The following is a 25,468-nucleotide window of genomic DNA, read 5'->3' on the forward strand; positions in this document are numbered from 1 at the left end:
AAATGCCCTCAATCCATCAGAAGGCCCAATAGCATGGCTCTCCCAGTGGATTATCCACTGCAGACACAGCTGCTGCTGAGAGAAGATTCTCAATGTACAAGGGCCTTTCCTACACACCTAGACCTGGAATTTGGGATGCGGGTGGCGTTGTGGTCTAAACCACCAAGCCTCTTGGGCTTGCCGATCAGAAGGTCGGTGGCTTGAATCCCTGCAATGGAGTGAGCTCCCGTTGCTCTGTCCCAGCTCCTGTCAACCTAGCAGTTCTAAAGCACACCAGTGCAAGTAGATAAATAGGTACCGCTGCAGCGGGAAGGTAAACGGCATTTCTGCGCGCTCTGGTTTCCGTCACGGTGTTCCATTGCACCAGAAGCGGTTTAGCCATGATGGCCACCTGACCCAGAAAGCTGTCTGTGGACAAATGCTGGCTCCCTTGGCCTGAAAGCTAGATGAGTGCCACAACCCCATAGTCGCTTTTGACTGGACTTAACTGTCCAGGGGTCCTTTACCATTACCTTCTTAAATCTGGGATCTTAGGCATATAGCCACTGGTTTGAATACTGGGCTACCTCAAAGCATCCCATGATGCTCTAATGAGACAGAGAGAGAGAGAGAGAGAGCAAACTGATCACTTTTAACCTCTAGCTATGGTTGCCATGCTACCACAGTGCTCCAAAACCCAGAGGTACAGGTATTGCTGTATCTTTCCTACGCACCTACAGGCTACAGGAAATTGCCTCTCCAAGCTGTTAACACACAGAGTCACTGTAGAGTCTGAAGGGACCATGACTGCCATCTAGACCAACCCCCTGGAATGCAGGAATCTTTTACCCAACGTGGGGCTTGATGCTGCAACCCTGAGATTCAAAGTCTCACGCTCTACCAATTGAGCTATCTCCCAGGTAGGCGCAGGGTCAGTTGCATGAATAAAACCCTACATCGCGGCCCCCACAACACTGCTAGACTCTCTTGATTCCTATATACTATTATATTATAGTTGATACTGCTTTGTATCCTGCCTATATGTGGACATTTTCCAAGCCACCATCCCCTCAGCAGCAGCTTCTGCTACAGACATTTGCTTTTCTTTGAATTCAGGGCAATTATAAGGAAGAAGGGGCCAGAGTCATAACACAAGACTGCCATTTCCCTCCTCTAGGATGTCTGCTCTATTAAATAAAATGCAGCTTAAGGCTGCTCACACTAAGGAACTAAATACGCCATAATAAGCTTAACGGTGTAAATTAGCTAGATGCTACTAACAACTGGAAGCCCCATTCCGAGCAACAGAACTGTTAAGAATTAGTTAGGAAGCACATAAGCTGGGATAAACACACTGTGCTCATTTGACTCGTTTTGGGAACAGATCACTAAGCATCCGACAGTGTCAGGGAGCTCCCGGCAGAAGGGTGATACTCCTGTAATACCAGGGGAACCCAAAAAGCACTTCTTTCTGCATGCAAACTAAAGGGGGTGTGTGCAAATAAGCACATGGGTTAGGCTTATGAAATGTTTCCGCTCCGTTCCCATGTCCAGCTAGGACAGAAGGCCAACACGTTTTACATGGGTGTTTAAAAAGACAAGTGCCAACACATTCTCACCCCTCCCCCACCTCACCCCAGTCTATTCAGCGTTCTTGCATGTGCTCATCAGCCCATCAAGCAAGTGCTTAGTCACCATACGGTAGGGCTGCCATATGCCTGGATTTTCCCAGATGTTACCGGGATTTCAAAGGCGGAATTGACGTCGGAGGGGAATTTCTGAAAGGCAGCGCTTTGCCCTGGATCTTGGGCCAGCCAATCGAAAAATTGTGGGGGTTTTTTTGGCATATTTTAAAAGAGAAAAGCTCAACAGTTTTGGGAGTCTTGGCAACCCTACCATAGGGAGGAAATAATGCCTATAAACTTAAGAGTTATTCACTCTTTCAAATCCGCAGGAAGAGGCCTTTCATTCAGACCATCCATTTAGCTGCAGAAAAGGGAACAAAGACAGGAATTACTATGGAGTTCAATATGTGTGTTTAAGTGAGCTCACCTTTTATTGGGGAAGAGGTTACCCAGCAGAGGATTTAAAACACTTGCCTGAGAGGATCTGCCCAGTGAGAATCAGGAAGCTGCCAATAGCTCTCCAAAAGTCAAGCTAATACACGCACACCATCCCAAATTACTAGCATTTGAAACGGACTTGTTCATACTCCCCAAAACTAATCATCGAAGATGCACAAAAACTGGGCTTCAAGATGTTTATTTTTGAAATGATAAAAGCAAGCAGGGGCAGAATTGCAGGACAGGGGAGAGATTTAATGCAGGGCTAGGGAGCGTCTCCCAATTTCTTTGGGAAGTTCTGCTGTGAAAAAGTGAAAAAGGAGTTTAAATACCAAAACTCACTGAATGGAAGAGGCACTGGTTCTGGGAATCCAAAGAACTTAAGGTGAGGGTGAAAACTGCACATGGTCGAGAGTTCGAACCTCAAGCTGCGATCCAGTGCACAGTTACAGCACAATCCTAACCATGACTACTCAGAAGTAAACCCTACTGAATTCCATGGTGCTTACTCCCAGGTGTGTGGGGTTTAGGCAGCCTAAATGTACACAGGATTTCAATCATTGTGTTTTGCACACGTTGAATGACAGGAGTAAATGATGTTTCACACCATTTCCAGTATCTGACTGCACTAAAATCCCTAGTGTTTTGCATCTGTGCTTAGAATTTTCCAGCTGAGGATATCCACTTCTGATGAAACATCCACTTACAGAAGAGACAGAGAGTTTCCACTCCCAATTTAACAAAAGGTGGGTGGGAAGAGGAAGGAAAGACAGAGGTGTTGGTCTCAGTGACTTGCCCAAAGTTAGCAAAAGGAAACAGTCCGCCAGAAACATATCCTGCACAGAAAACCCCCTTGCAACAAGTGAATACTGTGCAAGATTTAGATACCCAGCCACCCTGAAAAGTACCCAAGGCAAAACATACAGATAGAAATAAGATTTTAACATTCTGATATGGAAGAACACTGTAGCTCACATTTTGTTTCTACGGAGCAGTAAATTTTTCAGTGACAAAGACAGGATGCTACTCAGTATTAACCTAGCAACCTTTGGGTTATATCCAATACTATCTCTGTGCAAGCAGAACTGACTTCCACTCATGCAACAGGAATTCGCTTTCTTATCCTCGCTCCCACCCCTCAAAATTTGCTCCAGACGATTAAGGACCTATAAAGCCTTAAACGGCTCAGGACCACAATACCTCAAGGATCGCATCTTTCTATATGAACCTACCCGGACCCTGAGATCATCTTCTGAGGCCCTTCTTCATGTGCCCCCTCCTTCGAGAGGTCTGGAGGGTGGCAACACAAGAACGGACCTTTTCTGAAGTGGATCCCCATGTGTGGAATGCTCTCCCCAGAGAAGTTCGCCTGGCACCTTCATTATACACCTTTAGGTGCCAGGCAAAAATACTCCTTTTTAACCAGGTCTTTGGTTGATCCGATGTACATCCTATGCCCTTTTAAAAAGTGGTTTTTTGGGGAGGCGGTATTTGGTTGCTGTTTTGATTTTATTCTGTGAACCGCCCTGAGACCCCAGGTATAGGGTGTTGTATAAATTCAATAAATAATAATTATAATAAGGAACTCTTCCCAAGCAGATTGAGGGAGTGCAGGGGTAGGTGGCAGAGAGGAAAGTGAAGTCCTGTTGCACTTGTACAACGCTGGAATGTAGTTTTAGGTAGCCGGTGCTAAGGGAGGAAAAAAAGGATATGAACCCTAGCATGCTTTACAGATAGATTCAATGGCTTAGATTCAATGCTGTTTTCCATGATGTTACAGTCAGAACCTCAGCACAGCCTGCAATCAATTTACATCAGCAGATACAACTCGAGTTTCCAGATGTTGCGGTTTTACAGTGTTCCGGGTGTGCCTCTCCAAGCGAAGTTGTTCTGATCTTCACCCAACACGATCCATCTCTTACCTTCTCCCCATCCTGCTGGGGAAACGTATCTTCTGAGGACGGTGGCAAATTCTCCTTCTGTTCACAATTGTAGCTCTTATCTTCGCTTTCAATGGCTTGAGTCTCACTCTACAGAATGACAAAGCACTTGAGTGTTTGTATATTTTAAGTCCTTAAAAGGGGGGGGGGGAGCTCGCTCAAGTCTTTTGAGAAAGTCGGATATGTTATAGGACAATGGAAACGGAAGTATTTTTATACCACCCTTCAATCGTATCCTTAAAGTGGCCTTAAAACAACAACAACAACAACAACGCTGGAGCCCTGAGTGTCAAGATACAGCAGTTTCCATCAACACATTAAGAGTGTTTTCCCAGAGAGGCCTTATTCCTTACTAGATGAAGCTCTTAGGTGGCCAGAGCTGTTATTTATCCTACACAGCAACTGTTACTAATAGTCTTCACAAAATAAGACACTGAACTCTGACCCAAGCCAGCTGTCAGGCTTTACCACAAATTAGCAGAGAAGTCGTTAAATAAGCATGCATCCCTTTCAAATTCAAACAAAAGGATCCCAAAACCTTGCATCAAGCAAGGGGAAATGTTTAAGAAACATTGCCTTCCAGTCTCCTGAACGCTGTTAATACAGGTTCCATACAAAGCATGCTTTTATTTCATTTTATTGCCTTGTTGTTGTTTTTTTAAAAAAGCTTACCATCCAATTTAACTAGCTATTGCATGTACAGTCGACTTACATCTTACATGGGTGTTACGTTCCGGGAATTATGCACAGTGCTATTTTTCTAGAAACTCGCCATGCCAGAACTCACCATGAACACCTCCCTTGTTCTCTTATAATGGCAATGGCACCCACCTGAGAGGTGCCGGAACTGAGTTCCAGTGAGCTCTGGCTGGGGGAAAACCCTGATTATGCATATGGGCAAAATCACACAGCCAAAACAACTGCAGAAAACAACTGCAAAAGCAGCTCTACCTTTCTAAAGCTGGTGTGCCAAACATTCGTTGCCTTCCACGCATGGCGGAGAGCTTTTAAGTAACAACCACTGGATACCAGCTGCAAATGCATTATTAGACAAGCTTGGCAGTTGCAAAATCTTTAGCTCTGTTTAGCATTTTTATTTTACTTTCATTTGCTAAATTGGACCTGGGCATCAGCAGATTTTTCCCATTCAAAGTGAGTTTTTTTTTTCTGGTGCTAATTACCCTAGGCAACTTAGCCTGATTTTCCTTTTTTCTTTTTCCTGAAAAACCCACCACATTGATGTTCAGAAGCAAATCTCAGCTCCATCACAAAGGCAAATGGACCTGGAGTCCCATGGAGTGGAAGATACAGCAGAAAAGCTGCTGGCAGGTAAAGGGTTAAACACCCCCCCCCCGCCACCACTATTCCAGTGGAGAAATAACACCGCCCCCCCTAAAAAAACCACAAAAAACACACAAACACTGTTTTCCTTGACAAGGGGTCCCTGGGATCCTGCTACGCACATTTCTGTGTAATGAGGCGTTCAGCCCCAAGATTGCTTCTGATCTGGGATTCTCAGCCTCTTCTGCCATTATTATTAAAAATCTGGACACAATCATGTGCTTAAGAGGCTCTGTGCATTGACCAATTCACCCCTAGAAGCCAACAGACTGCTGACACCTGTTATTTGAGAAAGCAAGGCAAGAAACTGAAGGCAAAGCAGAGGGAAGCCGTTAGTAGTAGTTAAGCAGATTTGTTAATCAAGGTGCAATTACCCATGCCATTAATTTCCTTTCAATTACTGAACTAGAGCATCAGAAATACGGCGCTGCATATGGCAAGAAGAAGAAAGGCCCTGTGTCAGAGAGGTGAACCTGCAGCAAACTCGAGAAGTTTAAGAATTGTCAGAGAATTCCCTGTTAGCGCAAGAGAGGCAGAAGGGAAGACCAGCTTCCCTAGTGCTTATGAAATCTAGGTTGTGCTGTGTTTACCTGCTTACGATGCTCAAATTGTGTGCAGGGTCACAACAGCATACAACAAACAATAGAATTCATTATTATTATCATTATTGCATACACAATACCCATCCAAAGGAGTCTGCCTGCTGTATCCCTGTATGATTTATTGTTCCAGCTTTGCCTCCTTTCCCATTAGCCTCTGCTGGGATAGATGGGAAGAGGCAGGGGGTGGGGACAATGACAGACTTCTGACACTATATAACTCTTGTGTTTAAAATCAGGTTCAAGGCTATTGTATTAATTTAGAAGGCTCTTAACAACTTGGGTCCAGTATACCACTAGGACCATCCGATCCCTTATATCCCTGCATGATCACAGAAGTCTTTGGGGGAGTCACTGTTAATGGCCCCCCACATGGCTTAGACACATCCACCAAGTGCCATGTACTCAGTATTATCGGCCCTATTCTACGAAACAACCTCATCGCCAAGATCAAACAGGCCCCACTCTTTGTACTGAACTTCAGCTGCCTAATGAAGGCCTTTAAAAAAAAAAATCAACAAAGCCAGCTTTTTTCTGATTTTGAAACTATGGTGTTAAGCAGCATAGCAAGTGGTTTAAATAAAGAAACATATGCTCTGTATTGGAAGGCAATTGGATCCTTCCACCATCCCTGAAGCAGCAGGGTTCTTTGCCCCTGGCAAGGGGAGGTTGCCAGCTATGGGTGGAATCGAACATAGCGCTTAATTGCACATTTCCGCTTGAGCAACAAAACATTCTCCCCCCTTCTGCATCCCCCCCTAAATCTGTACTAGGGGTTACCCCAACTCTCTGGAACAGAAATGGGGAATGTGCAGGGCACACACAGTGGGAGGGAGGAAATCTTGTTGCACAAGCGAAAATCCATGCACTGGCAGGACACAGTATCTGAATACAGCCCCACATCTCTGCTCAAGTCACAGCAATCTGTGGAGAAGATGCAGAAGGTGTGGGCTCTTCTAAGCATGTCGCTTTCCCCTTTTTACTCTTGCATACACTTTTTATAGGGGCGCGGGTGGCGTTGTGGGTTAAACCACAGAGCCTAGGACTTGCAGAACAGAGGGTCGGCGGTTCGAATCCCCGTGACGGGGTGATCTCCCATTGCTCGGTCCCTGCTCTTGCCAACCTAGCAGTTCGAAAGCACGTCAAAGTGCAAGTAGATAAATAGGTACCACTCCAGCAGGAAGGTAAACGGCGTTTCCGTGTGCTGCTCTGGTTCGCCAGAAGCGGCTTAGTCATGCTGGCCACATGACCCGGAAGCTGTACACCAGCTCCCTCGGCCAATAAAGCAAGATGAGCGCCGCAACCCCAGAGTCGGCCACGACTAGACCTAATGGTCAGGGGTCCCTTTACCCTTTTTACCCTTTTTTTAAAAAAGCCAAACCACCCAAGTTTTTTCAGCTCAAAGTGTGACACATGCTTCCCTATTTAATCCAGAAAAAGAAAAGCAGTGGCTAAGCTATCATGAGCCTGGGGGGGATACTGGATTGTGGACACAAAGCTACCACAAGTCACCAATTTTGAACAAAACAGTACCCCCACCCCCCAAATCGGGAAACCTGGGACTCCTGCTAATTTTCCCCTTGAAGGACAATTTGCTGTACAGCCGCTATTCCATCTCCTGTTCAAATATTTGTCTAGCCAAGTACAGATCAGCCACAGAAGCACAGCATGAACAAATAACATTGTTATGGATGAATTGGAGCTTGGAGCCGGGGGTGGGTGTCGTGCAGGGAGAAGATGAACCCATTGATTACGTAAAACACCATACAATGAACCAGGAAAAAAGGGGAGAGAGAGAGAAAGAGAGAGACGATAGCAAGGCTTTGGGCAAGTCACATCACCGTTTTGCACCTGGCTTCCCCCCATAAACATGCTCCCAGCAAGATGGCCAGGCTGGTTTCCGATTGCATGCAGAGATTCCCCAGAGGAAGAGCGCTAGGCACATGCAAACCAAGAGACAGTAGCATTTCCAAAAGCAGGAGGAAGAGGGGTGTCTGAAAACCCTTTCAGTAGCTTTAAAACAACCTACATGCCCTGTATAAAATGCATTGTACAAGTCACCAACGCCACTCCTCAAGGAGCCAAGTATTGCACCTTCTTCCAAACAAGATCAGCCTTCGCTGGAGTCACCCCTCATGCAGTGGGCTCTGGTAAAGCAACAGCCGGCCAGTTATAGGAAAGGGAGGACCTACCACAAGACCACCAGAGCTTCCCTGCTTAGAGACAGCTGCCTGGTACTTAGCAAGCCGATCCTTGATGGACGTTTCCGACAAGCGAGGCATCTCCTGATTCTTCCTGCTCTCTGCTTTCTCCAGGCTCGATGTCGGAGAGGTACACAGTGGATGACCTAGAACACGAGAGCAGACAGTTGTCATTACTAGTCGGTAAAGAAAAAGGTAAAGGACCCCCTGGACGGTTAAGTCCAGACAAAGGCAACTATGGGATGCGGCGCTCATCTCTCTTTCAGGCTGAGGGAGATGGCGTTTGTCCACAGACAGCTTTCTGGGTCATGTGGCCGGCAGGACTAAACCGCTTCTGGCGCAACGGAACACCATGACAGAAACCAGAGCACATGGAAAAGCCGTTTACCTTCCCGTCACAGAGGTACCTATTTATCTACTTGCACTGGTGTGCTTTCAAACTGCTAGGTTGGTAGGTGCTGGGACAAAGCAATGGGCGCTCACCCCGTCGCGGGGATTCGTACTGCCGAACTTCCGATCAGCAAGCGCAAAAACAGGCATAGGCAAACTCGGCCCTCCAGATATTTTGGGACTATAATTCCCATCATCCCTAGCTAACAGGACCAGTGGTCAGGGATGATGGGAATTGTAGTCTCAAAACATCTGGAGGGCCAGGTTTGTCTATGCCTGCCCAAGAGGCTCAGTGGTTTAGACCACAGTGTCACCCGCGTTCCCTAATGCAGATTTGCCCAGGAATGAAATCATATATTTTTGGGTGGGGGTGGAGAGGGAAGCAAAAAAGAGAAAGGGATGGTATTTGGAATGAGAAAGGCCATCAAGGAATTGATTTCCCCTAACCAAGGCATGATAACTGCATCTCAAGGGCTGTTCTGACACCTGTTTTAAAGGTTCCACAATCTCCTTTGCTAGCCAAGGGCCAAACTGGCACCGGGAGAGGAACAGATTTTTGCCCAATCCCTTCAAGGCAGGAGGATGGGGAGACTTTTAAAAGTGCAGCATTGGCAGACAGAAGGGGGTGGGTGGGAGGAAGCCTGAACGTTTTTGTTGCTTGTACATTTGAACCTAAAGGCAGATTCTCTTCTCCAAACTGCTGGGGCTATGTTTGGTCACCAGAAGAAACACCCCCCCAAAACCGTTGTTTCAGGGGCGAGAAGAAGACAATGGAAAGGCTCATCCCTTCACCCCATAGTGTAGTTTAGCTTCCCCCTCACTTTAAAGGACATGGTACAACCCAGGGTGGGTCACAGAATCATAGAGTTGGAAGAGACCACAAGGGCCATCGAGTCCAACCCCCTGCCAAACAGGAAACACCATCAGAGCACTCCTGACATATGGTTGTCAAGCCTCTGCTTAAAGACCTCCAAAGAAGGAGACTCCACCACACTCCTTGGCAGCAAATTCCACTGTCAAACAGCTCTTACTGTCAGGAAGTTCTTCCTAATGTTTAGGTGGAATCTTCTTTCTTGTAGTTTGGAGCCATTGCTCTGTGTCCGCTTCTCTGGAGCAGCAGAAAACAACCTTTCTCCCTCCTCTATGTGACATCCTTTTATATATTTGAACATGGCTATCATATCACCCCTTAACCTCCTCTTCTCCAGGCTAAACATGCCCAGCTCCCTTAGCCATTCCTCATAAGGCATCGATTCCAGGCCTTTGACCATTTTGGTTGCCCTCCTCTGGACACGTTCCAGTTTGTCAGTGTCCTTCTTGAACTGTGGTGCCCAGAACTGGACACAGTACTCCAGGTGAGGTCTGACCAGAGCAGAATACAGTGGCACTATTACTTCCCTTGAAGTAACTGTCCTGGCCTCCCACCTAGTTGCACTGTTATGTCAAGCTATCTATCCTACAGCCGTCGCAGAATCATCTCTTGTCGCTTCTGCACTCACAACAGCTCAGAGTTTCTGCTCTCCCCACCCCAACCCCTTCTTCCGTGTCCACCAATTTATTTCGGGTAACAGCAGCAACAGGAAACATCAATAAGCGCCACAGGCTACACACAAGTAAATACCACCAGAAGCCTTGTATGGTGAGCAGGTTTAATACAAGCAAATGCTCAGGAACGCAAGGCAAATAGCACTGGTTGTGGAGGGAAAGATGTCAAAAGAAACAACTGTATTTCCCTCAGTTTATAGGAAAGCAACTGCTAGCAGGATTTTCACAGACTGGTAAAGCAAAGGACAAATAAATTATGGACTATGAACCACAAATCAGTCAGCAGACTCAGCTATGAACCAGGAAGTCCTCTCCCAACCCAAATATTGCCTCTGCCAAGGTAGTCTTTGCCTCAGTTTCTCTCCCAACGCCCCCCCCCTCCAAATGTACAATTTGGGGAAATGATAACGCTTAGCTAGCTGATTTGCAATGCTTGATGATGGTGCCCTAGCATTGTTGATGATGACAAAGATCATTGCATCAATCATAATAATAAGGAAGAAGATTGACAATAATCCTCCAGCTGCTATCTGTGGTATGGATGCATATTGTTTCCCTACCGATGCTCTCTTACGCATGCGTGGAATAATGCTATCCAAGAGATGCCTCACATGAATCTATATTGTGTGCCTTCAAGGTTTTCCTTATAACACGAAAGAGCTATACTGGCCCCTTTTTATTTCATGTACTGTACACCCTCTTGCTGCCTCAGGGACCAAAATAAAAACTGAAGATCTCAGCAGCGCATAGGGGGCAATGGAAATTTTAAATTTGCAACTGCAATTTTAAAAACAACACAGAGATATCAGTCCTGCACATTAAAATGAAGGGCATAGGTTTTCATTATATAAGCATGTATCAGATCTTTATCTTTTATCTTTATCTTTCTCATGTTTTTAATATTCTGTTGGGAGCCTCCCAGTGTGGCTGGGGAAACCCAGCCAGATGGGCGGGGTATAAATAATAAAATTATTATTGTTATTATTATTATTGCTACTCTGCATAAAATGAGAGGAACATCAATTAGTTTATCCATGCAACATTGAACGCTGCCCACCTGAGACATTGTGGCTTCTTTCTCCAGAACTGAAGTCAAGGTCTTCCGAGGAAAAGCTGTTCTCCGAGATTCTCCTACCACCAGCAGCCCTGCCTTGGTCACGAAAAACCTGCTTTAAAAACAAAAGGAAAGAAAGGCACAAACCCATCAGTTTCCTAGCTTGTTCCGAAAGGGATTGTCTGAGCATCGTGCTTTTGAGCACACAGGTTTCATCACTGATAAAATTATATTTGTTAATATAAAGAATACACATCATTTACGTAACAACAAAAATCAGTTCTACATCTCCTCGGTTTCCCTGGCTGAAATGCTTGGTTAGCTCCTGCCTCTACTACAAGCCTTCTAGGTTTCTTTTTGCTACAACCTCAGTCCTTCCACAACTCTATCCAGAACTCTATGGCTGAGTATTTGTTTATCTCTGTATCATGGATGTCCTCAAATATCTCCAGTAGCTTCCCTCCCAGCACAAATACCTTGTCCTTACTTCTCAGCTCTCTCTTCTCCTCTGTCCCATTCTACTCCTCATGCTTATTTTAGCTCCTGTGCCAAAGACCTTCCATCCCCCTGATCTGTGGCCTTAAACAACCTGGAGATTTCCAGCTCGCTTAAAACTACTTTGCTCTTTCCTCCTCGCTACTCTGTGTCTGGGACTCAGAGCTGCCCTTCTCTCCTCCTTCAGATGCACTCCCCAGAACCTACTTCGTCCATTAAGACTTTCGTATAACTCTCCATCCCAGCTGGAACAAAGCGTGCATGCTTAGCTAGCTGTCTTTCTGCCTCATCATTCTTGCATCTGCCTTCCCCACCCTCCCTCAGTTGTCTTCCACCCGTCAAACATTAAACTATAGGTAAAGGTAGAGGACCCCTGGGTGGTTACGTCCAGTCAAAGGTGACTATGGGGTTGCAGCGCTCATTTCGCTTTCAGGCCGAGGGAGCCGGCGTTTGTCCACAGACAGCTTTTCTGGGTCAGGTGGCCAGCATCACTGAACCGCTTCTGGTGCAACGGGACACTGTGATGGAAACCAGAATGCACGGAAATGCCGTTTACTTTCCTGCCACAGTGGTACCTATTTATCTACTTGCACTGGTATGCTTTTGAACTGCTAGGTTGGCAGGAGCTGGGACAGAGCAATGGGAGCTCACCGCCGTTGCGCAGATCTGAATTGCCGACCTTCCGATCGGCAAGCCCAAGAGGTTCGGTGCTTTAAATCACAGCGCCACCCGCATCTCTGCACCAAAGGGGCAGAGATCTCCTTTTTTAATGGTCACCCATCATTCCATGCAGTGGCTTTCTTGAGCAGATTTTAGGGGAAACTGGGTTCCCCTTATCTTTTTAAAATTAAATAATATTTATTTTTTGTCTGGGGGGGGGGGGGGCTAGAACAGATATACATCCAATGCCTGAGCCAAAAATCCACCTATACCTGTAATCAAAGTTGTGGCCACTTATAATCCAGATCATTATCTGCTTGAGCTTATTAACCACATCTTACATTTAGCCACTGTCTTGGGCAGGGGCTGGGGGTAGCACTGCGACTGGGCTCACAATAAACGAACAAACCAACTTTGTGGCGAGTTCCCCCACTCCCCCCCCAGAAAAAAAGCACTGATTCCATGCACCACTGTACAAATCACAACCACTTTCTTTATAACCTAGGTAGGCCACAGTTACCTAGCTGGGGGTGCGGTGGGAATCTTAAACTAAGTTAATATTAATCTACAAAGCTGAATGTACAAGACAGACAAGCCCCACTGCCAAATGAGGCCCCAGGGCTTGCTCAAACCTTTAATTTTGTTTTGTTTTTTAAAAAAGAAGTTTATTGCTTTTAACTCGACCTTTCTACAGATTCCCAGGGAAGCCTACGAAAAGTTACAATGACAATAAAAATGAAATCTCGTAAGACTGACAAATACTGGCCTGCATATAATTACTCAAAACTGACAATTACATGGGTCTTAAGACAGAAAGAACCTAAGACGAACTTGCTGGATGGAGCTAATGGTACATTTGACTGGCATTCTGTTCTCACGGAGACCGACCAGTGTTATGACTCATTTACGTACAGTATAAGCTAAACAAGCTATAGCTTAGGGCCCCACTCTCTTGGGGTCCCCAAAAAAATTTAAAGGAAAAAAACCTGGACGTACGGTACATTTCCAAGATATAAGATAAAATTTAAAAAAACCTACACACATCAACAGTGTTTTCTGTTGTGTAGGCTCCTATGATATAAGTCATGGCCCCCGCCTGCTAGCCTGCTCCCTAAAATATCACTGGTTTGCTCATTTCTCTATATAGGGTGCCTACATTCTGCATGGACTTTGCATTCTGCATGGAATTTCAACAATTACTTTGATAAAATACATATTTTGTTATGTGCAAATGGCTTTAGTTACCTACTAGGTCCATAAATTACCATATCGCATGTATTCAACAGAAAAAACAGTGACAATTTGTTGTTGACAAAGGACAGTTGGACATATAAAGGGCCCCATTATCTTCAGTAGCTTAGGGCCTCATCAAAACTAAATCCGGCCCTGGTTATGAGGGAGAAAAACTTTTCTCTACCAGCCTTCTCCAGTGCCAGGCATAATTTCACCAACTTCTACCATGTCATTGTTATGAATATCAGCAATTTTATTTTCAGTCCTTTCTTAATGATCCCTGGCATGGAATTTGGCTTTTTCACCCATGCCGTGCATTAGGTCAACATATTCCTTGACCTACCCACCGCAACTCCCAACCTCTCATTCCTGGTCCATCACCACCAGTTCAGAACAAAGGTCTCAAGATTTTCTGTTGATGAAGAATTAGTAAAGCAATCTTCAGCAGGCTGCTTATTTACATAGAACATAGTAAAGGGACCCCCGACCATTAGGTCCAGTCATAACCGACTCTGGGGTTGCGGTGCTCATCTCGCTTTATTGGCCGAGGGAGCCGGCATACAGCTTCCGGGTCATGTGGCCATCATGACTAAGCCGCTTCTGGCAAACCAGAGCAGCGCATGGAAACACCGTTTACCTTCCCACCGGAGCGGTACCTATTTATCTACTTGCACTTTGACGTGCTTTTGAACTGCTAGGTTGGCAGGAGCAGGGACCGAGCAATGGGAGCTCACCCCGTTGCAGGGATTCGAACCGCCAACCTTCTGATTGGCAAGTCCTAGGCTCAGTGGTTTAACCCACAGCGCCACCCACATCCCCACATAGAACATAGGTCTTCTTAAAAAGTCCACTCAAAAGTTATTTACATTCTTCTATTTTGCATCAAGGCGGGGTGCTTCTTTTTAGCACCAGAACCTACAATGGGCTGCAACTCACAGTGCAAAGAAGGGTCTCCACCCCCATCGTTTGGCCCGAACGCTGACGTCCAGCTCCGAGGACCTTCTGATGGTTCCCTGACCGCAAGAAGTGAGGTTACAGGGAACCAGGTGGAGGGCCTTCTCGGTAGTGGTGCCCGCCCTGTGGAACGCCCTCTTGTCAGATGTCAAAGAAGTAAACAACTATCTGACTTTTAGAAGACATCTGAAGGCAGCCCGGTTTAGGGAAGTTTTTAACGTTTGATGTTCTATCCTGTTTTTAATATTCTGTTGGGAGCTGCCCAGAGTGCCTGGGGAGACCCAGCCAGATGGGCGGGGTATAAATAATAAATTATTATAAATTATTATTATTATTATTATTATTATTATTATTATTATTATTAGGCATAAATCAGGCATTCAAAAGAGGGGAAATAGAACTGTTGCCTTGTTGATATCTATGTCCGTGAACATACTCTTTTCCTCAACTGTATCGCAATGCATGCACACAATGGGTATACAGTGGTACCTTAGTTCTTGAATGGCTTAGTTGTCGAACAAAATGGCTCCCGAACACCGCAAACTCGGAAGGAAGTGTTCCAGTTCATGAACATTTTTGGAAGTCGAACGTCTGACGCGGCTTCCATGGCTTCCGCTTGAGTGCAGGAAGCTCCTGCAGCCAATCGGAAGCCGCACCTTGGTTTTTGAACGGTTTCAGGAGTCGGACTCCTGGAACGGAATAAGTTTGAGAACCAAGGTACCACTGTATATGGACATACGCTCCTCACTGCTGTTTTCTCCACATCTAATGAAAGAGGCTCCTATTTACGGAATATCATGTGACAGGAAGTCTTTAAGAAGTGCCAGAGGACTCTGTCAAACTGCATATCCAGAAGAAGTAATTGCTTAGGTACCTTGGGCTAGGGCTAGGGCTGAGCAATATATCGATATATCATCAAAACCCAGTTTGAAGTCCATATAGTGATTTGGTTTCATAGTTTTTTACCTGCCATTATATTTCAAACCATGATGTGTGTTAGGGCTAGGCAATATATTGTCCAAAACCGGTTTCAAGTCCATTTTCATGATATTGGCTTCATAGTTTTTGACCTATGCAAAAATCACAATATGGGGGAAACTGTGAAGCCAGCCAATGTCTCTGCGTAGCTCCATCCCTATTTAAGACATTGTGATATATCGGTATATTGTGATATTTAGCTGGGTGGTATCTCGCAATATTCAAAACCAGATATCACCCAGCCCTAACTTGGGCTGCTTTCAAAACCAGCAAAAGCTTCAAGCTAAATCAGTGGGGGCTGCAAGTCAAAGGCACAAAAATTTTGGAAGCAATTTTGGGTTTTGGATTATTACTTTAATAGGAATATTGGGACGGGGGGGGGGATTAAAGATGGTATTTCCTTTTACCAGTGGGTGGTAGCTCAAAGCTTGAGAAAATGCATTTTACAATTTAGCAGCATACATAAACATTAAACAATTTGCAGCTGGCTAGAAAGCAGATCAGCTAAAACGCTTGTTAAAAGTAGAGGCTTTCAAATGAAAGCAAGAGGTTGCTCAAGTTTATTTGGAGCAACTTAACCCGCGTCTTCTCTCCCCAACCCCCAGCTTGCCGTAAGCAGACAGGAATTCATTTTGGTGAGGATTTTCCCAAACACTTAACATGAATAGTTTGTGTCAACAGAACTTTAGGTCAGCGTTCAAGTTCCAGGAAGTCCCAGCATCAGGAAGAAGCTGGAGTCATGATTTCAATGGAGGTGTCGTAATTAAAATACAAAAAAATTCAAAACGTAATTGCTTTGGGGCATGAGCAGCCTGCGAAAGCTGGCAAGGGAAATAATACACGCCTGCTTGTAATGGCCACATATAATAAAGTTCATGACAAGCTAGCAATTTCTACTTTCCATGGAATGGAAACTTCTTAACAGGAAGTTTAGAACAGTAAGGGGAAAAAACACTTCATTCAGTCCAGTGCATGTCGACAAACCGAATTGTTAGGGCAGCAAAATGTCCATTTGCAAAGCAATTCTAACCTCTGTCTACTTACTCGTTGGAGTAAGTGGGGCTTGCTCCCAGATAAACCAGGCTGGGATTGAATACTTAGTCACCAAAGCTATAAAAGGTAAAAGACCCCTGGATGGTTAAGTGTAGTCGAACGCAATTACAGTATGGGGTGCGGTGCTCATCTCGCTTTTCAGGCTGAGGGAGCCAGCGTTTTTCCACAGACAGCTTTCTGGGTCATGTGGCCAGCATGACTAAACCACTTCTGGAGCAATGGAACACCATAATGGAAATCGGGGCGCACAGAAATGCTGTTTACCTTTCCGCCGCAGCAGTACCTATTTATCTGCTTGCACTGTGCTTTTGAACTGCTAGGTTGGCAGGAGCTGGGACAGAGAAACGGGAATTCGAACCGCCGACCTTCCAATCAGCAAGCCCAAGAGGCTCCGTGGTTTAGACCACAGTGCCATCCGCTCCCTTCAAAAAGGAGACAAGGGAAGACAGCAGGACCTGGGGTTCTGACTAGAAAGTTTTATCCAACTGAATGTTCGAGGGCCAAACTAGATACCTAACCAGGTTTCATCGACTGTATGCAACACCGCACAGGTACAGTTCCCCTCACACAAAAGGGCTTCCCCTTCCTATCCTTTCACTGCACATCCCCAAAATCTGCTCCTGGGACTCTTCCAACGGTCTGGAGCAGATTTTGAGAGCCTACTGTGGCCTGTAGGAGAGGGGAGGGGAGATGTCCCATTGTGCAAGCAGAAACTAGCAGACAGGAGATTCTGATTTCTTTTGTTAGAAGAAGGCAAACTTCAGAAACCTGTCATGGGGAACGCAAGAACAAGTGGGGTGGGTGCTTAACTAGGGATGCAGGAGGAACCAGTTTTAAGTGGATTTATGCATATAATTTGGCAGTTCTGACCCTATCAAACTTTGCTGGAATCAGACGACCTCTTGAAACGAGTGCCCATTTATGTCTGAAACAGGGTTGTGTGTTTTTTAAAGCCCAACAAATTAAATGCAGAATTGTGCACAAACCTACAGTGGTACCTTGGGTTAAGTACTTAATTCGTTCCGGAGGTCTGTTCTTAACCTGAAACGGTTCTTAACCTGAAGCACCACTTTAGCTAACGGGGCCTCCTGCTGCCACCGCGCCGCCAGAGCACGATTTCTGTTCTCATCCTGAAGCAAAATTCTTAACCCGAGGTAATATTTCTGGGTTAGCGGAGTCTGTAACCTGAAGCGTCTGTAACCTGAAGCATCTGTAACCCGAAGTACCACTGTATAAGCAAAAATGCACATACGCGTGTGCAGAATTTTAAAAGTTGCAAGTGCTATTGAAAGATCACCCATCTAAAGCCCCATTGATGCAGAAAAGCCAACTCTGTCAGGAAAAGTTACGTAGGTGGGTTTCTATCCTTCACTCAGCTACTAAACTGACAGAAGCATGGCCAGAAAGGGGGCATCCCTCCCTGAACCAGCCTATCATCCATCCCTGTGTAGAGTCTGAGTTGTCACAGTTGCGCCTCCCCCCTTTATGAGACCTCCCAGGTTCAATATACTTAAGAGTTTATTACACTGAAAGTTATTAAGATTGTAAGAGCTGGATCAGACCAAAGGCCCATCTAAGTCCAACACCCTGCTCTCACAGCGGCCAGTCAGATAGTTTTGGGTCGCCCATAAGCAGGACTCAAGTAGTGCCTTGGAAGAACATGTTGGCAGAGCATGAGACTTAAACATGAGTAGGCAACCTAAGGCCCGAGGGCCAGATCCGGCCCAATCGCCTTCTAAATCCGGCCCGCGGACAGTCCGGGAATCAGCGTGTTTTTACATGAGTAGAATGTGTCCGTTTATTTAAAATGCATCTCTGGGTTGTTTGTGGGGCCTGCCTGGTGTTTTTACATGAGTAGTATGTCTGCTTTTGTTTAAAATGCATCTCTGGGTTACAGTGGTACCTCTGGTTGCGAACGGGATCCGTTCCGGAGGCTCGTTCGCAACATGAAAAGAGTGCAACCTGAAGCGCCGTATCTGCGCAGGTGCGCAGCTGATTTGGCGCTTATGCGCATGCACGAGTGGTGAAACCCAGAAGTTACCCTCCAGGTCACCGCGGGACGTAACCTGAAAGAACGTAACATGAAGCAAACGTAACATGAGGTATGACTGTATTTGTGGGGCACAGGAATTCGTTCATATTTTTTTTCAAAATATGGTCCGGCCCCCCACAAGGTCTGAGGGACACTGGACCGGCCCCCTGCTGAAAAAGTTTGCTGACCCCTGCTCTTAAATCTCAGGGTTGTGGGTTCGAGCCCTGTGTTGGGCAAAAGATTTCTGCATTGCCAGGGGTTGGAGTAGGTGACCCTCGTGGTTCCTTCCATCTCTGCAATTCTGTGATTCTACAGCCCTCTTTTTAGATGAAGTGCAAAAGCCAAGATCAATCAACCTCAAGGCACAAGCAGTTTTAACATCAGAGAGAGATCAAGAGAGAGATCAAGAGCAGGCATAGGCAAACTCCGGCCCTCCAGATATTTGGGACTACAATTCCCATCATCCCTGACTACTGGTCCTGTTAGATAGGGATGATGGGAATTGTAGTCCCAAACATCTGGAGAGCCAGAGTTTGCCTATGCCTGATTCAAGACCATTTCTCTGTTCCAAACAGACGAATCCCTTGAAGTATTTAAAAGTGTTTTCTTTGGTACTCTGCATCATAAGGAAGAACCAGATCAGGTTTTTTTAAAGGTGCTGGTGAGTGTTTCATTTTACAAATCCTGATGGAAGGCAGGAATAATTAATCAAAGGGTGTGGCACTTTCAGACAGTAATGGGGTCTCAATTGTTTTAGGGGTCGATTTCTAATTAAGAAGCCTGAAGGACAGAATCATTGGCCGCAGTCTTCAGAGACTTGCGTCCTTCCAGGCATAACGTTAGATTGGCGACTCAAGTTTCCCATCATCAAGTGAAAAGACTCTTGCAATGCACCTGCACCAGCTCCAGGAAAACTACTTGGGCACATCAGGAGTTGGAATTACAGTATGTCCTCTTCCGGAGTTCCCAGCATCTTGACAAAAATAAAGTCTACTTCTAATGAGGTATCACCTCTTTGCCTATCTCACACATGGTACATGCTCAGAGAATCCTCATGAATTGGCAAGTTAGTAGCATTTCTTTTGCAGAAAACCAGGGCTTTCTGCAAGTGACTGGAACCCAGGCATGGGCATAGCCAGGATTTACGTTGGGGCGCTATTTATGGGGGGTGGCAGAACCGAGCTATCTGCGACGCAATTGGTCAGTTAGGTATTTTTATTTATTTACTTGATGTGGGGGCAGTCTCCCCTCTGCCCCCCTTGGCTACGCCCATGAACCCAGGTGGATTCAAACAAAAAAAAGTTTGGTAATAATATTTTATTCTCTTTTCCCCATATAGAAGTTACATTCGTTACTCAACAATTATATTCCAACTCAACAAAACTAGTGACTACCCGCTCACCCAACAGCGATGCTTCTAACTCAGATTACACACAATTGCATTTTAAGGTTCTGTCTGATCTAATTTCATCCTCTCTAAATGTGTTTCTTAATATTCAAACAATTAAGATTGCATTCCTGCCTGTGGTTAATTTAACCAACCGGAAATGTTGTAATGTGGGGCTTTGTTTTAGAGAAAAACTGATTTCATCTGAAAATGGGCAGGCTCCTACAAACCAGGATTTTTTAAATTTTTAAAAAGAAGTTTAATAAGCCATTTTCCCTAACTTTCCGCTCTCAATTGCTCCAAGTTACACAGAGTCCTTCAGCGGTTTTCTAATCACTGTTCAGGGTCTCCTGCACCTCATTCTATACTCTTTGACAGCTATCCAACCTCAGCTCACTGGCTGAAGTCCCTGCAGTCAGTCAGTCAGTCCCTGGAAAGATAAATCATAGCTGGCAGCCCTTACTGCACCTCTTGCTTCATCATCCCAGAGGATATGTCCACTCCATGACTCAAGCAAGCCGAAATGGATTTCGGCCAACTCCCAAAGCCCAAGGAATGAGGCACTCATTGCCTGGACTTGAACGCCCTTCCATTACCTTCTTCCCACAGTGATGCTCTTTTATGGCACGCGGATGCGAACATCACATGCACACAAGTCTTGGCGCTTGAAAACCTTTCCTAAGCAATCCTTGCTCAGAGCAGAAGGCCCCATTGCCTTCTTAAATATCAGGCCTTTCTGCATTTTTTGGTAGCCACCCTTGGAAGACCTTAAGGACGAAGAGGGAGGGAAGAAAGAGGTTTCAAATATAGTGGTACCTCGGGTTAAGTACTTAATTCGTTCCGGAGGTCTGTTCTTAACCTGAAACTGTTCTTAACCTGAAGCACCGCTTTAGCTACTGAGGCCTCCTGCTGCTGCCGCATCGCCGCAGCACAATTTCTGTTCTCATTCTGAAGCAAAGTTCTTAAGCTGAAGCACTATTTCTGCATTAGAGGAGTCTGTAACCTGAAGCGTATGTAACCTGAGGTACCACTGTACTTGGGCTGCAACTCCTGAACAGCATGGGTGTAAGTATGCCTGAACAAAGTGCAGATTATTATGCTATCAGTTTACCAAAAAAAGTCTGTGTACCTCACAATCTAGTGGTTACAGTTGCTCCAGAGACATTTCCCACCCTAGTAGGATCACCTAGTTCAGTGTTTCCCAACCTTGGGCCTCCAGATGTTTTTGGCCTACAACTCCCATCCTCCCTAGCTAGCAAGACCAGTGGTCAGGGATGATGGGAATTGTAGTTCAAAAACAGCTGGCGGCCCAAGGTTGGGAAACACTGACCTAGTGTTGCGTGACTATCCGAGCACAACAACTCAAATGCAAATAATTTATAACCGTGTTGGTTAGCTGAACAAAAAAGCCCTTCCCTTTCTTTCCATTCGACAAACTGGGACAGTAATAAATGTGCACTCAAACTGGAGGATATAGCTCGCAACGTACGCACTCTGTCTCTCTGGAATTGCTGTGGCAGCCCAAATTATCTGGCTTGCTTCAAGAATATTCCTGGACAGCTAAGCTGCCATGTTATGGGGAAAACTTGATCTCTCACTAGGAGCAGTAAAATGACCTCTCATTCAGTCAGTTTCTGTTTAGAATTCTAGGAAACACAACATTAAAATATTTTGTACAATGTGAAGGTTCGTACGTGCACCAGAATGGTACAAGCTGGTCTGGTTCACGTATTAAGCTAAACCATAGTTCACGATAAACTATAGAGTGGTACTTCAGGTTAAGTACTTAATTTGTTCTGGAGGCCCGTTCTTAACCTGAAACTGTTCTTAACCTGAAGCACCACTTTAGCTAATGGGGCCTCCTGCTGCAGCCATGCCACCGGAGCATGATTTCTGTTCTCATGCTGAAGCCAAGTTCTTAACCCGAGGTACTATTTCTGGGGTAGCGGAGTCTGTAACCTGAAGCGTATGTAACCTGAAGCGTATGTAACCCAAGGTACCACTGTAGTTGGAAGTACACACTGCTCAGACAATCTTGTTGTGTTCCTCCCACTGCTCCAATGCTGACTAAACAAGTTTCGTTTGTCAAGTTGCCCAAACCCAGGTTCATGGTTTGCTTCCTCCAAAGGAACCGCAAGAGCAAACCATGGTCAGCCAAGAACAAACCCTGGCTACTGCTTGTGCTTTATTTGCAGGAAACAAACCACAAACTAGGGTTCAGACAGCATGCAAAGCCAAAAACTGGCTTCTTTCATTTGTGGAGAAGCAGAAACTGAGGAAAAAGCATTCACATTAAACCATAATTTAAAACAAACCATGGTTTAATGTGAACAGGCCTTAATCTACTTTTATTATTTCCTGATATCGACAATAACAACACTTAGACTAAGTGGTCCAATCTCTTAGAAACAGTTCCTTTTGTTATGGTCAGGGCAACGCAGTTATTATTCTCCAGAGAGCTGGTGTCAGTTTCTTGGAAGAGATCTACAGAGTCACACCCTGCGGTTTCTCCAGTGAACATCATTTTCAGAACTCATTGAACAGCTCAGTCAGCAAATTAAAATCAGTTACAACTGAGATAAAGCAAACCATTCCTTCCCGAAACAATTTTAAATACAAATTTTATTAAATTTACCTTGACTGAAAGCTATTTGGGCTTTCCTAAGCCTCCAGCTATTTAAAGGTCTCAGCCATACCTGTTTATATTCTAGCAAAAACTCAGCACATATGCAAAGGGACGAAAGTGAAGGAAAATATGAGAAAACTGGAAAAAGTCAACCAGACTGTGTTTGAAGCCATTGGCATATGCAACTCATTTTCTAGTTACGCAATTTTCCCGGGGGGGACACAGTCTGCAGTCCACATGCAGGATCAGATTTCATGAGCAGTTGTAGGAAAATGCAAGGCCTGTGAAATTTGCAAGTCAAAACTAGCAAAAGCAGGCACTTTCAGCCTATGTTCATGCATTTTTCCTGTGATAATCCCCCCCCCTTTTTTTAGCAGACAAGAAACATTTGCTGACATGCACACATTGGATAGGACAGCAGAAGCTTATCTCCCACATGAAACCGGCTCTCTTCAGTCTGCGTCTGTCACAGCTGCAGAAAGCAACGGCTTGCAATTGCAATCACACACAAACTTCTTTTTTTAAAAAATGTAAGACGTGCCCGTCACAGTTATCTTTGGGGCTTGGCTGGAGCCAGCATGCTTGTTCATTCAATTTCCTGTTCCAGCAGAGAGTGTGTGTGTGTGTGTGTGTGTGCGCGCGCGTGTGTGTGTGTGTGCATGTGTGTGTGGCATGTGGGAAAATTGCATTCTGCAGTGTGCATTCATCTCCCTTGGGCACCAAGTCATATTAGCGCTTTGCCAGCTAGCCATGAGATGCGTTTTACCACAGGAAGAATAAGATCACCACTTGCACAGCGGGCAAGTCTTTTGAGAGCCACCCCCTTGTTTCCCCCCCAGGAAAAAAAAAACAAAACAGCCAAGGGGAGCTGGAGCAATTCAGTTCCTTACCTTTGTCTGGCTCGCATCCCCCCTCTCAAACATCATCTTTAGCCTGCTCAGAGGAACGCTACATTTCTCTATTTTCCCTGAAGAATCTGGGTTTTCATTGGCCTCAGGCTTTCCTACTTCTTGTCTGGATTCTCTAAGGCAATTTTCCATTTTCCCACTCTCGGGCGAATGGGCTTTCGCCTCCTCGCTGTCAACACTGGGATATCTGAACCGGCCAATCACTCCGGAAGAGGAACGGAGCCGCAAGCCGGGACCAATCCCCGGGCCTTTGTCAGTTTCGGCTAGGGAAGCGGCGCTGCCTTCAATTCCACCACCGGGGCTGACAGACTTCTGCCTAACCTCAGCACAGCTGCTTCGGAGAGCTTCCTTCCGAGCCTCTGTCCCCAGCGGCGGGTTCTCCCACTTTTTCTTCAGGACACTGAGGGTCCCCCTTTTGAAATGAGGGGGGAGGTTTTCCGTGTTCTGAGGAGAAGAAACAAGAAGAAGCAAGCAAGAAGTTAATGCCGGTTACTTAAAGGTCCCAGGATTATTATTTCTCAAAAGAACAAAACAAAACAAAAAGCCAAGAAGAGCTTGGCTGCTTTTCTGCTCCCTCCTCTCCCCAAAGAAAGGAAGTCGAAAGCACCGACCTTGAGCCCTCTCTGCTGTTTCAGACAGCTGTGAACAGTTGCAACTTGTGCCACATGGAGAAAGCTTGCATCCAGGGTGAGGAAGGGAGAGAGGGAGGAGGAAGAGGGAAAGAAAAAGGAGCTGAAGCAGGAAATGATAAAACAGGATGGCCTTATATGGAAGAAAGGGAGCCTGACTAATGGAAGAGTTAGGACCTAGCCCTTTTGTCTCAGGAAATTCTGCTCAAAGCAAACGTGGGAACAGAAATCCACCTACGGCTACCCGAGGAAGGGCTTCAGGAAGGATGCCATTCTATGAAATGGCTATTGCCAAATGCGGCAGAATTTCTCCATCTGTTCCAGGGGACCAATTAGCAGTCACTTTAAGAAACAGGAGGATTATGTCTCAGCCTGGCCACCTTAACAAGCCTTTGCCTGCAGCACTCCAGCAAGTGTCTTCCTCACCACGCCGGCAGGAAATTGGGATTTTTATTTTTTATATATTTTATCAGATTCAGCCACACGCTTTCAGGGATTCTTGTCCGAACATGCGTTTGCTGTACGCTATGCATTTAAACTGAGAAGCACCGTGTACGAAATGCCCCAGCCCAGCCAAGCCTTTTACTTATTTAGCGGCAGACAGCAGGCTAGCCCCCCTCCTCGCTTTTCCAAACAAGGAACTCGGATGCGATACCTGCCAACGCTGCATCTCCGCGGCGTGTTCCTTCCGTATCCTACCAAGCACGGTTCGAGACTAACCGCAAAGTGGAGCAGGTCTGCAGAGCTTTAGCGTATTAAGCAGGATTAGCGGCTATATTGGGATTTAAGTCTCTCACCCTATTACTCTTCTGGTCACATTTCGAACACCCCTCTGCAAATTGACAAGAATCCCCAACTAAGCCGCAAAAATATATTAGGCCCTTTGCTCGGTTTCAATCTGGGCTCAAATTTGCAGAAGGCCAAATAGGTCAGCAAGGTGGGGGGTGGGGAGGGGAGGGAAAAAGCTGCACAATATAGCAAGGTGTTCTTGAAGCTTTTGTTCGCAAACCAGCCTCCAGCACCAGGTGTCCTGCTGCACAGGGAAGCCCGGCATGCAATTGACTCCTCCTCTCGGCTACCAGGGCTTCCCGGTTGCTCTGATGCCTCAGCTCAGGGAATTCAAAGTGCTGGTTTTAACCTTTAAAGCCCTTAATGGCTTGAGGCCAGGTTACCTGGAGGAGCAAGTCTCTTGCCCCACATATACCTGTCTGAACTCTTGAGGTTATCTTCCAAGGCTCTCCTCCAGGTGCCCCACCAACCTGTCACCAAATGACAGCCAGCGACTAAAGGGGGAGACTTTTCAGTAGTGTTGTCTAACATATTATTTTGTTTTTTAAATATTATTACTATTACTATTTAGGTTTAGATGCCACCCTTCATCGCTGTGATCTAAACCACTGA

The 25,468-nt window shown here is 45.7% G+C and overlaps 1 protein-coding gene and 1 long non-coding RNA gene across 8 annotated transcripts in view; both read right to left on the reverse strand.

The window, feature by feature from the left end:
• LOC309335139 overlaps positions 1-25,468 on the reverse strand; it is a 160,730-nt gene that overhangs the window by 14,421 nt on the left and 120,841 nt on the right. The window lies entirely within an intron of this gene.
• LIMA1 (LIM domain and actin binding 1) overlaps positions 1-25,468 on the reverse strand; it is a 69,300-nt gene that overhangs the window by 13,209 nt on the left and 30,623 nt on the right. For 2 of the 7 annotated variants that reach the window (XM_081849595.1, XM_081849592.1), the window contains exons 4-7: positions 23,421-23,882; positions 11,116-11,227; positions 8,115-8,269; positions 3,965-4,072 (exon numbers count right to left, since the gene is read on the reverse strand). In XM_081849595.1, coding sequence (XP_081705721.1) covers positions 3,965-4,072; positions 8,115-8,269; positions 11,116-11,227; positions 23,421-23,882 — 837 coding nt within the window. Of the gene's footprint in view, positions 1-3,964; positions 4,073-8,114; positions 8,270-11,115; positions 11,228-23,420; positions 23,883-24,049; positions 24,187-25,468 lie in introns of those variants that run through there. The other 5 variants (XM_081849598.1, XM_081849593.1, XM_081849597.1 and 2 more) reach the window with 5 other exon arrangements.

The sequence above is a fragment of the Podarcis erhardii genome, assembly GCF_964252035.2.
Source record: "Podarcis erhardii genome assembly, chromosome: 2".
Lineage (NCBI taxonomy): Eukaryota > Metazoa > Chordata > Lepidosauria > Squamata > Lacertidae > Podarcis > Podarcis erhardii.